We start from the raw sequence: 14,344 nt of genomic DNA on the forward strand, positions 1-14,344 counted from the left end.
ACATTTAAAAATATATAAATAAAAAGAAAACTACTTGCCCTAATTCCAAAACTTTTATGTAAGATGAAATCCAAACACACTTGGAGTCTGCCATAACTTCCTCAACCTTTCCATATGTCGTAGACCTTGGTTGTAATTCCTACCTTAATAATAATAATGGCAATAACAACTATTTTATATATATATATAGACAGAGAGAGAGTTAATATTACTAGTTACTCCAGGGTCCCCTAACGTGTCATTGAGCCCTTGAACACTGTCCACCCTAAGTGCAGAGCTAACACCTGTCTCTGTCTAAACCCATAGTGTTTTCACATCTTTGTCTTTTACAACTTTGTCAGTGAGCTTGTTTCCTGGTGAGCCCCAGTCTGTTCCTGTCCCCTCTGTTGTCCTGGGCAGAGTGGGAGGTGGTCAAGCACTCTGTGGACACAGTCCCCTGGTCCTGAGGGGGAGACGGCCTGATTTGTTTATGGAAGATGATGTTTCCTAGCTAGGGCAAGTTAATATAATTTGGGGGTCACCTTGTGGGCAGAGGGCAGATATAAATAAGGGTTGGAAATTGGGGCATGTCTGGAATATCAGGGTTTTGTTTGGATAACTAGAGTGAGAAAGAGAACCTTCTTTATTTAGCTCAAGGCCGATAGTAGGGGTTCCTGTGGTAGGGGGGCCAAGGCAAGAATATAAAGAGGCAAAGAGAAGGAGTGGAGGTCCAGGAAGTGGGAAATCCGGATTGTGGAGTTCTAGGGCTTTCTATAGGGAGCTGATTGACGGTTGTGGGAGTTGAGTTGAGTTGAGATACCACCGCCAGTTTCAGCTTTGTCTCCGGTGCTCCAAACAGGTCTCTGAGGTCTCGGCCTCTCCCATCAGTCATTGCTGCCACTGTCTTGGGCCATCGTCTCCACCTGCACCACCAGTGGTGGGCTCCCAGGGTTGTGCTGGGGGACCTGCTCCCAGCTGCTCGCCTGTGCGCCCTCTTCCTTCTCTGTTCAGTTGCTTGGTCAGCGACCGCAGTGTCCTTTATCAAAAAAGTTCCTCCTAATTAGCAAATAAATAGCATGTGTGCCCGTGCTGCTAATGAGAAATAAACCTTAGAAGCACAGGGTTAAGCAATTTGGTGTGGACCTGTTGTTAGATTCACCATTGTTGGGCTTAATGAAACTTTCTCCAGATTTCCTTTCTTCAGATTTCTGTCATTTGGTTCCCTAGCAAGACTCTGGGTATTTTGTTTTGTTTTAATCAAAGATGCATGGGGGTTGGCAGGGTGAGATGAAGTCAGTTTTCTACTTGCCCTCATATGTCTAGGTAAATGAAGTCACCCTCCTGGGCCTCCTAAAGGTCATTTATAATAGTTTAATAGCTGGAAATCGTTTCCAAGGGGAAATATATTTCAGTGTCATAACTCTATCTTTTAAAAACCATAAAATGTGAGTGCAGCATAAATAGTGGCACAGAACAGAGCATCTTGTACAACAGCATTCTGTGTGTGGGGCCTCATATGACACCTGTCCCCTCATCCTGGGCCCCTGTCGCAAACACACATTACAAGGTTTGAATGCTGAATGGATTTGGTGGCCTGGCCGGAGCAAGGCCAGTAAAGTGTTGTTTGAGCATATGTTCACTTAAGGCATCTTTTTTTGTTTTTTTTAAATTGTGTTCTTGTTCTTTTGTTCCTTTTATATTTTTTTATGTCTGTTTATTTTTGAGAGAGTGTGTGTGTGTGAGCAGGGAAGGGGGAGAGAGAGAGAGGGAGACACAGAATCCCAAGCAGGCTCTGCACTGTCAGCACAGAGCCCGACATGGGGCTCAAATTCACAAACCATGAGATCATGACCCGAGCTGAAATCGAGCCGCACGCCTCACACAGCCACCCAGGCGCCCCTCTTTTACACCTGAGGTCAGCCTGGTACTTCTCTGTGTTATGCCACTTAGTGAACATCCAGCAGGGACTGCGGTTGGCAGCAACTTTCTGAGCGAATGTTCTCAACATCGAAGGAACAAGAAGCTGAAAAAGTGTACAGGCAGCTCAGGGACAGCTTTTCATTAAAATATTAGTGGTGTCATCGCCTTGGCGTCGCTGTGTCTCCTTGTACGGACGCACTGACTTCCGTGTTCCCTTTTGCCAACAGGACTGTGGAAACAACCAGCTTTGATTTGTTGCTAAAAACAGACGACGACTGTTACATAGACTTAGAAGCTGTGTTTAATAGAATTGCCCACAAGAATCTGGACGGGCCCAATTTTTGGTGGGGAAAGTAAGTTAAAGCTTGTTAGCCACTTGGCCTTCAGGTACCTGATCCAATGGAATGAATTTATAATGAAATACATAAGCTGTCTTTCACAAGCAAAACATGGTTGAGCTGGGAAATCCCCCTCCTAGGCTCCTGGGTTACTGTATGTTGTTCACCAAGTAGAGGGAAATTCTTCAAAATGAGAAACCTCAGGCTCTATGTAATGAAGGAGGAGAAACGGTAGGGCTTTTATCCTCGTGGCCCAGAAAGAAGTGGTTAGAATAAATTTGTGACACATTTCTTGAAACTGCTGCTTCTTTAGAATACAGTATGGATTAATGAGGGGTTTTTAGCATATGTACACAAGATGGTCTGGCACTTTCAGAAACCCCACAAATGTAACCTTGGGAGAATCCGATAGACCATTCTTTTATACGCCACACCTGCCAGCTAGAGAATTGCTTTTCTTAGACTAAAAAAACACTTCTCATTCTTTCCTCACCTTTACAGCTTAGCCCTCTGTAGTGATAAGAAAGGGGTGCGGCCTCCTAGTGGTAGGACAGGGGTCAAACCAATACGAAGAGACCAACTTGTTTTGAATCTCAGTTTCAGACTGAACTGGGCAGTGGACCGAACCGGCAAGTGGCAGGAGCTGGAATACCCCAGCCCCGCCTACCCGGCCTTCGCCTGCGGCTCGGGGTACGTGATCTCCAGGGACATCGTCCACTGGCTGGCCAGCAACGCGGGCAGACTGAAGACCTATCAGGTGACTCGGGATTTCTGACCCAAGAGTGTACAAGCTTCACCCAGCCCAGGATTCCATCGCTGACACAGAGCCGGCGTTCCCCAGGGAAAGCATGTTAGTCTTTCTGGGTAGGATTCACCTTCAGAGGTCAGGGATGCAGCCCTCGCCTTCAGATCCTGGCTCTAAATTCTATTCCTAAACCTTTTCTTGAGCCTGCTTGTTTTCAGACGATATTTTCTAAGTATAGTCCCTGGAGGAATGGAAGGCTTGACATTCATAAGAAGGAAGACGATAGAGCAAGTGTTTGCTTTCTGTTGATTCCGGTGACGGTGGCAATGAACGAGCCACCCGGCTCTCGGATCCACAGTGTCCTTCACACGGTCGTGCTGGAGGTTTAAGGCCCATGAGAAGGGCGGACCGGCCACTTGCTATATTGTCTCTAGTCTTCTCCTTGCGATGTGCAGTTCATGGCCGCTGGCTTTTACTCTGTGTACAGGTGTTAATACGGTCTTGGCATTTGCTGGTAGAATAACGAGAAAACAAGTAGAGGATTATGAGAACGTGTGGCGTCCCGTTTAAAGATGATACAGCATTTAAACTTTTGCCTTTAAACTTCACGGGGCATGTACAGGGTGAAGACGTGAGCATGGGCATCTGGATGGCCGCCATAGGGCCCGCACGGTACCAGGTAAGCAAGCCTGACAGGGGACTGGCCCCGGGGCACTCGGGAGGCGAAGGTCCTGTGTCAGACGGGCACAAACAGTGAATTGAAGATGATTCACAGAGCTGCACTCTTGATTGAATGCACAGTGATCCACATAGGTTCGCATATAGTATTTTTCTGAGTTTAAACCAAAAGTAAATATTTTGTAAGTTTTCCTACTCAGAGAAGAACTGGGTTTTATACGTTTGGTCAGAAATTCTTTGCCGCTTTAAAACTTAAGGAACCAGGTGCCTGGCTGGCTCAGTCGGTAGAGCATGTGACTCTTGATCGGAAGGTCATGAGTTCAAGCCCCGTGTTGGGCACAGAGATTACTAACAACAACCAAAAAACCCTCAAGGAATCAGCTGGCTTAGGTTTCCAGCAGTGGTGGTTCAAGGACCCTTCAGCCCCTCTGACTGATAGAACTAAAACACTGTAAGGTGTCTTTTAAAATAAACTGATCAGTGAGCCAGGAAAAGAAATGAATTTGCAGAGACCAGAACAGAAATAGCCCTGAGAAGACAGCAGGTATAAAGCTGGGGTTTGCCTCCAAGAGTTCTGTTGAATTTTGGATTCTTGCGGCTTCCACTTTGGCCACAGAAGGTGGGCAGAGAGGCCCGTGCAGGGTCTGCCGGACACGACCTCTGCGTGGCGCCCCGGCCCCAGAGCAGGGCACCCTCGCTGCAGGGGTGAACGGGAATAAACTCCCACCTGCTGGGTCAGCTTTGACCGTCTGTGTCATAGTGAAGCCCAATCTGACTTAACTGAACACTGAAGCTAATTTTCTGTATCTGCTAATTGTGCTGTCCGTGGTCTCTGTGGGCCTGAGGCTGTAGTTTGATGTTGCTTATGGAGCTTGTTTCTTGATGTGCTGAGAGACCGGTGTGCGTGACCTCATGTTCCTGGGAAATGGAGGTCTGTATTTCAAACTCCTTCCACAGAGGGCCTTACCGTCTACTTGACTGCATTACCAACGAATGTGACTCATGCTGCACACCCACCCAGGTGCAGGCGGGGTTCTAGACGCTCAGGGTCAAGGCTGAGACCCAGGTTGTGTTTTCTAAGTTACACACACACACACACTTTCTCCTTCCCTCCCTCTAGGGGGTCCTGGCTGTGTGAGTCCCCGGGCCCCGTGGCCTTTTAAAACCCAGCAGGGCCTTCGGGGCACACGTGGACTCTCGCTCCTTTCCTCTGCCACCAGTTCAAACATGCTGTGAAAAGACTTGATTCTTTCTAGCATCTTTATGTTCTTAGACGGCAGGGGTTTCTCAGGCTCTGTTGTATCACTGGGAAGTAGCTGGTGGTTAAGAGTCAGTCCTTCCTGTTCACCTTGCCGGCGTCCGCTCACCTTTACTACCCTCGCCGTGACTGACCTTGGGCAAAGCACCTCACACTCAGTCTCTCAATCGTAAAAGGGAAAGGATTCCTACCTCACAGGTTTTAGGAGAATTCACTAGTATTTATTTATAAAGCGCCCGCTGCCATCCCCAGAATACCGTAAGCTTCCATGGGAACAGCTGCTGTTACCTCTTCTCACAGCCGCTGGGAAACTTTCCGCTTGCGCTTCCCAGGCTTTCTGGTCACAGAAATCCCCCCGCTGCCGCCCCCACCTGCGGTGGTTTCGGTGGTTCGCACGCAGGTGTCTTTGAAGGCCTCTGCCAGCTTTCGTGGTCTGATCTTCAAATCCGTTCCACGGCTCCCACGTTCACCTTTGTTTTTCTGCAGGACGGCCTGTGGCTGTGTGAGAAGACGTGCGAGACGGGAATGTTGTCCTCACCCCAGTACTCCCCGCAGGAGCTGACCCAGCTGTGGAGGCTGAAGGAAGCGTGTGGAGACCCCTGTCAGTGCGAAGCGGCCGGAGGAGGATCGTAACTGGCGGTGTGTGAGCCTGAGGGTGTGTGCAAGCGAGAGTCTGAGGAGAGCCTCCAGTTTGGCTGTCGCGTCCGTGTGTCTTTCAGGACTGTTCTAGGTTGGCACTTTTTACCTGTAACCAATGTGACATTTCTAACTGTGTGCACAAACTTTCCTTTTTAAAAACCGACTGCTACTGTAGCATAAGAAAAATTTTATTTCTGTATTGGAAGAACATTTGAGAAATACCAAATTGTTTTATAAAACAAAAAAGTTTCTAAAAGCTGATGTATCATTTCTAGTTTATAATTCATTACTATCACTTTTGGTGAAAATTTGGCCTAGTTCAGAAATCTTGAGTAATGACAGAGAACGTGAATTTCAACCTGGAATACAGAATAGTTCCATAAAGCCTAATGAGGATAATTAAGGGCCAAAAAGAACTCACAGAATGCTGTGTGGTCACTGATACCAAAGCTTGGGGTTTCTGGAAATGTCTGAAGTGGGCAACTTGAAAAGGAACCAATCCACTCGGTTCAGGACTTTGGTTTTCAAGTTCACTTATTAAGTGGGCTAATTCAAGTTTTCTTTTGCCATTTAACACAAATCCTGAAGGTCGCAGTCTGGTACTATTGAAAAAAAAAAAAAAAACTAAAATGTGGATATAAGTCAAATACCTCTCAGGGTTTTAGTGACATAGGGAAGGATACTGCTTAAACAGTTGACACTTCAAATGAGTTTTGCTTTCCTCCTGTCATTGCCCGATGGTTCCCTACTACACGTGAATTCCCATCGGAGCTGGTCGTCATCTGTAGAAGAATATATGCCCAGTGTAGGTGCAGCTGCAGGAAAAAGCATGGGATTCATTTTTGCAAGTACTCTAAAAATAGTGCAGCAGAGAAGAGAGATCATAGCATATGCGTTACACACAGAAGAGGTGCCTCCCTGAGTTCAAGGGACATTTTCCAAAATGACCTTCCAAGTCCTTTTGGTAACCTTTTAAACTAGTAGTAACAGTGGAATTCCATTAAAACTGGTCTTATGCTGGACCTTAACTGTGTTCAGATTTCATTAGACTAGCTAGGTTCTATTTAATATTTAAAGTAGCCATGAACTATAAATATGAAATGAAATCAGAAAGTCATTAGCAGTAACCAAGGCTTTGCACCTACTGTTATATATATGCCTAGAAATGGTCTCTTCCCAATGAAAAATACCACTTTTTCTCTACTTAGGGCAAGTTGTAAAACCTCTTCTTCTGACAGAATTGTTCCAGAGAATCATTCCTTTCCAGTGAACCCCAGTCATGATAAAACAGTGGAGTCTCTGAACTTGATTAGTTGGCTGTTACCATCGCACTAACAGGTAGTCTCCGTTTTCCACAGAATAGAACTGTAATGACTGCTGGTCATTTTCTAGCTCAATCTCTCTGCCAGGCATCTAAAAACAGAACAAAGGGTTAATACATCAAAGATGTCTGTTTTTCACCGAGAATCCAGCCGAGTCACAAAGAGCCCCAGCTGAATGACGCGTCTTACGGGGGGGGGGGGGCGGGGACCTAAGCTTGACTCTGTGTTTCGCTGGGCAACTTACTTTGGGACTTTCGTAGGACAGCAGAAGTTCTGACACAGGAACTTTGAGAAGACGTGACAGCAGTCCCTTCACCTTCTGAATGGTCATGGAGTCTGTCAAAAGACACACCCTCAGTTCCCTTGAATGACAGTTCCTTGTAAAACGAGCTCATGTGACAAGCCCACAGTCGCAGTGACTCAGTGTTCCATCATTAGGGAAAGGCTCACCTGCCCCGGGGCGGCGAGAGCCCGGTCCACGCCACCTACTGGACATTTGGGAAGCTGTGGGAAACGGAGCCAATGTTTGACCTAAGTGCCCTTGACAATGGCTTTTCATTACCATCTCAGTGGTGTTCAATATTTCCTCCTTACTCTGAAGAAACCGGGAATCCTATTCTCTGCACAGAGGAGTAAATGTGAGTAAAACCCTGACCTTCCTAAACCTCTGTGATCACTCACTTCTGGATGGCTGAGAGAATGCTGGGGCGGGGCGCCCCAAGGACATCTGTCTGTCCCTCTGCCTTGGTTTCCTCCCTGGGGAGTGAGGGAGGCCCAAGTGGTCTATAGGCTCCCTTCGAGCGCGCCCAGTCTGTGGGGATTACGACGTGTAAATGCGCTTGACATGCGAGGGGGATTTACTCAATGAGCAAATGCTTTGGTTTGTTCAGAAAACGCTATGAACTTCTTTCCAAAGATGGGTTGTGGTAAATACTGGATATTTTGGTGATGAGAAATAGTTTCTCTGAAGCTTTAGCTGGAGGTACAGCAATAGTGTGGTGTTCCTACAAATATCACATGTATTCAAATATTTTTCTATCAAAAATGATTTTTGTAAAAGCTGTGTGTGTTTTTATGCAACTTGTCATAATAAATGTTATCTTTATTTTAGAATAAAAACTGGCCTTATTTATGTGTTGAATATAAACACTTAATTGACACTTGTAATTTTAATGAACGTAACTTGTTCTTTTACGTGTGAACCTGTGTAGATAATCTTGTCCTTTCAAAAGCCTTAGGTGGACCGGCTTTCCTTGTTTGGAGGGTGATCAGCGATGGGTTAACTCCTCCACAGCAACAGGGAAGACACATTCCTAACTCACATCAGAAACAGAAAGTTTGGTCACAAAACAGTCCTAAGAAGAAATCTGCCTACTCGCACTGTGTCTTTAGAAAAACAGCAATTTGCATGTAATGCTCTAAATAACAATACCATTTTTAATGTGAAAGTAACACAATTGTCTTCACATTTAGAAAATGTAGAGATGGTTAACTGTCCCTGTGCCTCCCCATGACCACTGTTAGAATTTTAACGGGTAGGGCGCCTGGGTGGCTCAGTCGGTCAAGCGTCCGACCTCGGCTCAGGGCATGATCTCGTAGTTAGTGAGTTCAAGCCCCACTTCGGGCTCTGTGCTGACAGCTCAGAGCCTGGAGCCCACTTTGAATTCTGTCTCCCTCTCCCTCGGCTGCTCCTCTGCTCGTGCACCCTCAAAAAATAAAATAGAACATTAAAAAAAATTTTTTTTAAGTTTTAACAGGTATACACTTCCAGGCGTTCCTCCGTTTCTAGAAGGATGGACACGTTTCACCTGCAGTGGTCCATCTTTCATCTCTTCGCGCCAGTTCCTCTAGACCTGCACAGCCCAGCACAGCCGCTGCGTGGCTAGTGAGCACCTGAAGTGCGGGGAGTACGACTCAGGAACTGAATTTTATGATTTCAATTTAATGCATTTAAATTGCGGCTCGTGGCAGCCATCCTGGACAGTGCAGCTCTAGACCTACTTCATTCTCGTTAAAGATCCGTGATACGGCGGCAATGCGTGGCCCAGACTTACTCAACCACTTATTTCTCCCCTGGTGAACATCTGTTTTTAATTCTACCATCACAAGTGCCACAAGGTAGAATGCTCGGTCGCACCGTATACCCATACGTATGGGCAAAAGACGATGTTGCAGTCCTTGACATTTCCTTATTTATCACGTTTTGAAGAACAGTTATGTTGGTGGTTGAACAGTGGCAGCATGTGGCGTAAAAATCAATAGCAAGAACTGTTGTAATCTGCTGGCTTGCTGCCAGGTTTCGAGAACACAGGACTCAGATTCTGTACTGTATTACATATAATTTCTATGGATGATTCTGCTCTCTGCTGGGTCCATCTGAAGATGAATACAAATCAGTGCATGAACATGATGGGTGTTCCAGGGGGAACCGCATCTCAGAAGAACTGGGACACAGGCATAGAGGGTGGAAGAGGAGAGGGTGAGGCCACACTCGCCATCGGCCTAGAGCCACAGTCACACGCACACCCAGCCACAGTCCTTGACGGATGGAGCTTGGTGCCCTTCCCCAAAGAAGCCCTTGAACAGAAAGCTGAACTCCGGGCTGACAACATTCTTGAGCAAATATTCCTCAGTAATAACCTCCCCAGGAGTTGATTTTATGGATCTGGAAAGTAAAGGGAAAAACAAACACGATCCAAAGCCCACTACATTAACAAAAAGCTCTGGGTCTCTCACTGGTCTGTCCCCATGAGTGTCTTTACCGACAGTACTTAAGTCTGAAAACAGAATAACCAAAGGGGAGCCACTACTTTGAATTCATAGTGATCTAACAGCAGAATTACAGATCACAGGAACAGAAATTAGACTGCTAAGGAAAATGGAGTAATACTGGTATTAAATGACAGTGACCAGTCAGAAAGGTACCCCTGTGAGTACAAACCCTTCCATAAGCAATACTGTGAGCTTGTAGGATTTGATAAAAAATTAATTTAAAAATAAATGTGAATTTACTGCACTGACAGGCAAACAAAGAAAAGTCTTTTACTAGAGTCATTTATGGTGATCTACATTCCATTTCTTGGGCAAATCCTCACTGTTCTAAATTTAACCTGTTGATATTCCTATTTAACTCTGAATCAAGTTTAATCTTGAGAATTCTTGAGCATTCACAGTATACTCAAAAGATGGGCTGTAATTTTTTCTAAGTTTAAGGTCACTTAGAGGAATCTAGTTTGTTGACACAGAAGTATTTTCGGAATAAGATGAATTCAGTTCCAGCAACACTAATGTTTAGACAGAGTTCCGAAGTAGGTTTTCCAAAAGAAAACCATTTCAGTGTTTCTGTTAAAAGACCATGTCTGAGAACTTTCCACAGGGACTCCCGATCGGTAAGGAGTCGAGCGTATGAGAAGTCACAGATGTCCAAATGATTCACAGTTCGGGTCACTAGGACACATTTCCTGTTTTACGAAGGGATGGTGAGACAGACCTCAAGCCCGGTGAAACAGTCTCTCTGGACCAGAGCAACAATTTGAGAACTAAAGCGAGGTGGATGCAGGAAAGGCCAAGCCAGTCCAGCACTAATGACTTTGGCTGAAGATGTAAATGTACGCAGGGGCTTCTGGTTTAACAGGACTTTCCTAGATAAGCTGATATGGTTACAGGAGACTCGGGCTTCCGGGAAGGGGTTGGGGGGGGGGGGGAGAGGAGAGGATGCTGGCACGATTAGTTGTATTTTAGATCATAAAAGATTATTGCAAACCTATCAACTCTAGAAGTTCAGACACTTTGCTTCCAGCCAACTCCTAGGCCAGCAATTCATAAGCACAACGAGTGGAAAAGCCTGTTTTTCTTACCTGGCAGTTGTTTTTCTGTGACTTTCTGATCAACCTGATTAGGATATTTTATCTTCAGTGCTTGAAGGAAAAAAGGAAAGAGTGACTGAGACCTACTGTAATAAGGATTTAAATTACACACACACGTTAACAGCAGCTGACAAATGATAATGGCTGTTCAGTCCAGCTTGGCTCAAATCCTAATAAAGGGTCTTACCGATGTTGAAAATCCCTTCTGTTAATACTTCACAGAATTACTAACAACAACAAAAATGGCTGGACCAACGTTCTAATGCCATCCCTTCTCCCCTTAATAGTCCTTTCCTGAGAATTTGGCTGTGTGTTCCAGTGTAAGAAAAGTCACAAATTTACAAATCACAAGTCCATTCACTTCTCACATACTGCCTATTTATAACACCATTAGGTGAATTGAAAGCATGAGAATTGCCAAAATGTCCAATATAAGAATTAAAATTCTTTTAAAATGTTTATTTTTGAGAGAGAGAGAGACCAGGCATGGGTGGGAAAGGGACAGAGAGAGGAGGAGACAGAATCCGCAGTAGGCTCCAGGCTCCGAGCTGTCAGCACAGAGCCTGACGCTGGGCTCAAACCCACGAACCACGAGATCGTGACCTGAGCCAGATTCGGACACTCAACCGAGCCACCCAGGCGCCCCCCAATATAAGAAGTTAGATAGGCTTGAGAATTCATCATTTCTCTAAAAACTGAAGTACTCACTTAGTACTTACTTAAGAGAAACAATCCCTATTAGCTCATCACTATCTGTTTCCGCGCCTAAGGACACGAATACAAATACGCGGTCTTTGAGTGTGAGGTTCTTACTTAGTAGCTGGTTTTTGAGCAAAAACGGCTGTCGTGTTTTGAGTTCCCCGTCTTCAGGTGCACCATATTCTGCGGAAGAAGAAATAAAAAAGGATGAGTGATAAGCCTTAAGCCACCGGAAGCAAAAATACAAACAGTAAGTGTTTGCATAGCCTTTTCCCTTCCGGGGATAAACCTCGCAGCAGCTGCCACGCTAACCTGGCAGCGGGGTCCTTTTATCCAGTTACTGGTTTGCTTGTTTATTTTTAGGAAGGGTGGACGCAACTGCTTGCAAGCCTGGGAACCTCCATCACTGATCCTCACAGATGGCGCCCCGACTCGAGCTGGCCAGAGGAGGCTGGGCTTTCAGACACTTAGGACAATTTTTATTCAAAGTTTCACCTTTGCTAACCGTTCCCTCGCATTCTGGGTCCTGAGAGAGAAGCCTGGTGCCATCTGGGACACAGGTCATGGGACACCTTCGAGTCTCGGCCAGAGCGCGCGACACCAGGCCGGGCGCTCAGCACCTCCCCCTGCCTGGGAAGGGGATCCCATAGGAGGACATCAGAAAAGCTGGAGCCTTCCTGCTCGAACTTCTGCTGGGCCAACCAGAGATCGCGTTTCTAGAAATACCCCCCAGTATCTGTGCTTTTGTCTCGTAGCGTTCTCAGCCGTGAAATACTGGGCCGTAGGCACAGGAATGCGTTAGAATCTTCCCTTCCTATCACCTCCCCCAAGTGTTGAATTCACCTAAGGTGGCCAGGAAATTGGGCCAGCTAATAGAGTGATTTGAAAGCAATTCCCATAGGCAGCTTTTCTTCCTCAAAGATCATGTTCCAGCCTGAAGCGCTTATGCGGTGAGCTTCTTGCCATTAGGAAATATATATTAAAAAAAAAAAAAGAAAATCACATAAAAGTGAAATTTGGAATAATAATGAAGTCAAAACAAAATGGAAAGTTACATCAGGGACTAAGAATCATGAAGTCATGGCTTCAGTGCCTGAGGACGCAGGCTGGCGAGGGTGAGGAAGTACCTTGTGTTCCCAGTGCCCGAACCAGTAGGGGACACGCACACGGGGAGCTCTCAGGACAGAGCGCTGAGCAAGTACCGTGCACTCGTCTGAACTTCCCTGGACGTTAGAATTAGCTGGGGAGCTTCAATGCCGATGCCCAGATTCTACCTTGACATCTGTGTGTTTTTTTAAGTTTACTTATTTTTGAGAGACCAAGAGAGTGTGAGCAGGGGAGGGGCAGAGAGAGAGAATCCCAAGCAGGCTCCGCACTGTCCGCACAAAGCCCGACATGGGGCTCCAGCTCACGAACCGTGAGATCACGACCCAAGCCGAAACCAAGAGTCAGATGCTTAACCGGCTGAGCCACCCGGGCGCCCCTTAATTTTTAAAATGCCCTCAGTACGTTTCTGGGGACACACACCCCAATGTTTATAGCAGCACTATCAACAATAGCCAAAGTATGGAAAGAGGCCAAATGTCCATCGGTGGAGGAATGGATAAAGAAGATGTGGTATATATATATATATATACAGTGGAATATTACTCGGCAGTCAAAAAGAATGAAATCTTGCCATTTGCAACTACGTGGATGGGACTGGAAGGTATTATGCTAGGTGAAATTAGTCAGAGAAAGACAAAAATCATGACTTCACTCACACGAGGACTTTAAGCGACAAAACAGATGAACATAAGGGAAAGGAAACAAAAATAATATAAAAACAGGGAGGGGGACAAAACAGAAGAGACTCATAAATATGGAGAACAAACTGAGGGTTCCTGGAGGGGGTGTGGGAGGGGCGATGGGCTAAATGGGTAAGGAGCACGAAGGCATCTACTCCTGACATCATTGTTGCACTATACGCTAATTTGGATGTAAATTAAAAAAAAAAAAATTAAATTAAAATGCCCTCAGTACAACCCGAGTCGAGATACGCTGGAGTGCCTCCTGCCCCCCTTAAAGGAGTGAGAGTACTGCCTCCTCGAGCAGGGAGTCGGGTGAGCACGCAGACACGAGAACTTCCACGCACAGCTGCTTTCCGTCCCGAATGCCAACCTCTCTCTTCCGGGAGCGCACGCCCTTTCCCAGCTTCCTTCCTTCTGCTCAGACAGCTGCCTGCTTCTCTTCCCTAAAGGCAGCGGTTTAATTCTTGCTCCCAACTCGCTGGAGCGGCCCCAGGAAAGCACCCGTCAGCTATGCAGAGGAGTACGAAGAGACCCAGAGGAGAAAAACGGTGGCACCGAGGGTCCCCTTTGCTCCCCAGCTGTTCTAGCTGCAAGGCCGCTGGCAGGGAGGGGGGTGGGGGTCGCCGCGCGGGGAAGGCTCCGGGCCTCATGTACGTACTCAGGCAGAGCGACTGGTATCTGGGATGGGCTGCAAGAAATTCTTCACTTGGCCTGTTTTTGGCTGGATCCTGATGTCCGCCAGCCTTTTTCCATTCATTTCCAAATGCTTTTCGGTAATCAAGCTCAGCCCCACGCCTTTCCTCTGGTAGAATCTATATTAATGTGAATCAAAACAGGTCTGTTAAGGTGTTTTTTTTTTTTTAATGTTTATTTTCGAGAGCTCATAAACAAGGGGGAGGGGCAGAGAGAGAGGGAGGCACAGAATCTGAAAACCGGCCCCAGGCTCCGAGCTGTCAGCACAGAGCCCGACGCGGGGCTCAAACTCATGAGCCAGGAGATCGTGACCTGAGCCGAAAGAAGCCGGCTCCGCTGAGCCACCAACTGAACCACCAGGCGCCCCCGTTAAAGTGTTCTTCTAGTGAGTGTTTGCATTTTGTACCCTGTCCTTCC

At 46.4% G+C, this 14,344-nt stretch overlaps 2 protein-coding genes across 12 annotated transcripts in view; one reads left to right on the forward strand and one right to left on the reverse strand.

The window, feature by feature from the left end:
- B3GALNT2 (beta-1,3-N-acetylgalactosaminyltransferase 2) overlaps positions 1-8,052 on the forward strand; it is a 61,012-nt gene extending 52,960 nt beyond the window's left edge. For 3 of the 4 annotated variants that reach the window (XM_045437299.1, XM_045437298.1, XM_045437300.1), the window contains 4 exons: positions 2,127-2,252; positions 2,835-2,994; positions 3,605-3,661; positions 5,405-8,052. In XM_045437299.1, the coding sequence (XP_045293255.1) occupies positions 2,127-2,252; positions 2,835-2,994; positions 3,605-3,661; positions 5,405-5,551 (490 nt within the window). In that variant the 3' untranslated portion in view covers positions 5,552-8,052. The remainder of the gene's footprint in view (positions 1-2,126; positions 2,253-2,834; positions 2,995-3,604; positions 3,662-5,404) is intronic. The other variant, XM_045437297.1, reaches the window with a different exon arrangement.
- TBCE (tubulin folding cofactor E) overlaps positions 5,728-14,344 on the reverse strand; it is a 90,699-nt gene continuing 82,082 nt past the window's right edge. For 4 of the 8 annotated variants that reach the window (XM_045437290.1, XM_045437291.1, XM_045437294.1 and 1 more), the window contains 4 exons: positions 13,893-14,046; positions 11,559-11,627; positions 10,737-10,796; positions 5,728-7,215 (listed from right to left, as the gene is read on the reverse strand). In XM_045437290.1, the coding sequence (XP_045293246.1) occupies positions 6,998-7,215; positions 10,737-10,796; positions 11,559-11,627; positions 13,893-14,046 (501 nt within the window). In that variant the 3' untranslated portion in view covers positions 5,728-6,997. Of the gene's footprint in view, positions 7,216-7,877; positions 9,256-10,736; positions 10,797-11,558; positions 11,628-13,892; positions 14,047-14,344 lie in introns of those variants that run through there. The other 4 variants (XM_045437292.1, XM_045437289.1, XR_006701383.1 and 1 more) reach the window with 3 other exon arrangements.

The sequence above is a fragment of the Leopardus geoffroyi genome, chromosome D2 (assembly GCF_018350155.1).
Source record: "Leopardus geoffroyi isolate Oge1 chromosome D2, O.geoffroyi_Oge1_pat1.0, whole genome shotgun sequence".
Lineage (NCBI taxonomy): Eukaryota > Metazoa > Chordata > Mammalia > Carnivora > Felidae > Leopardus > Leopardus geoffroyi.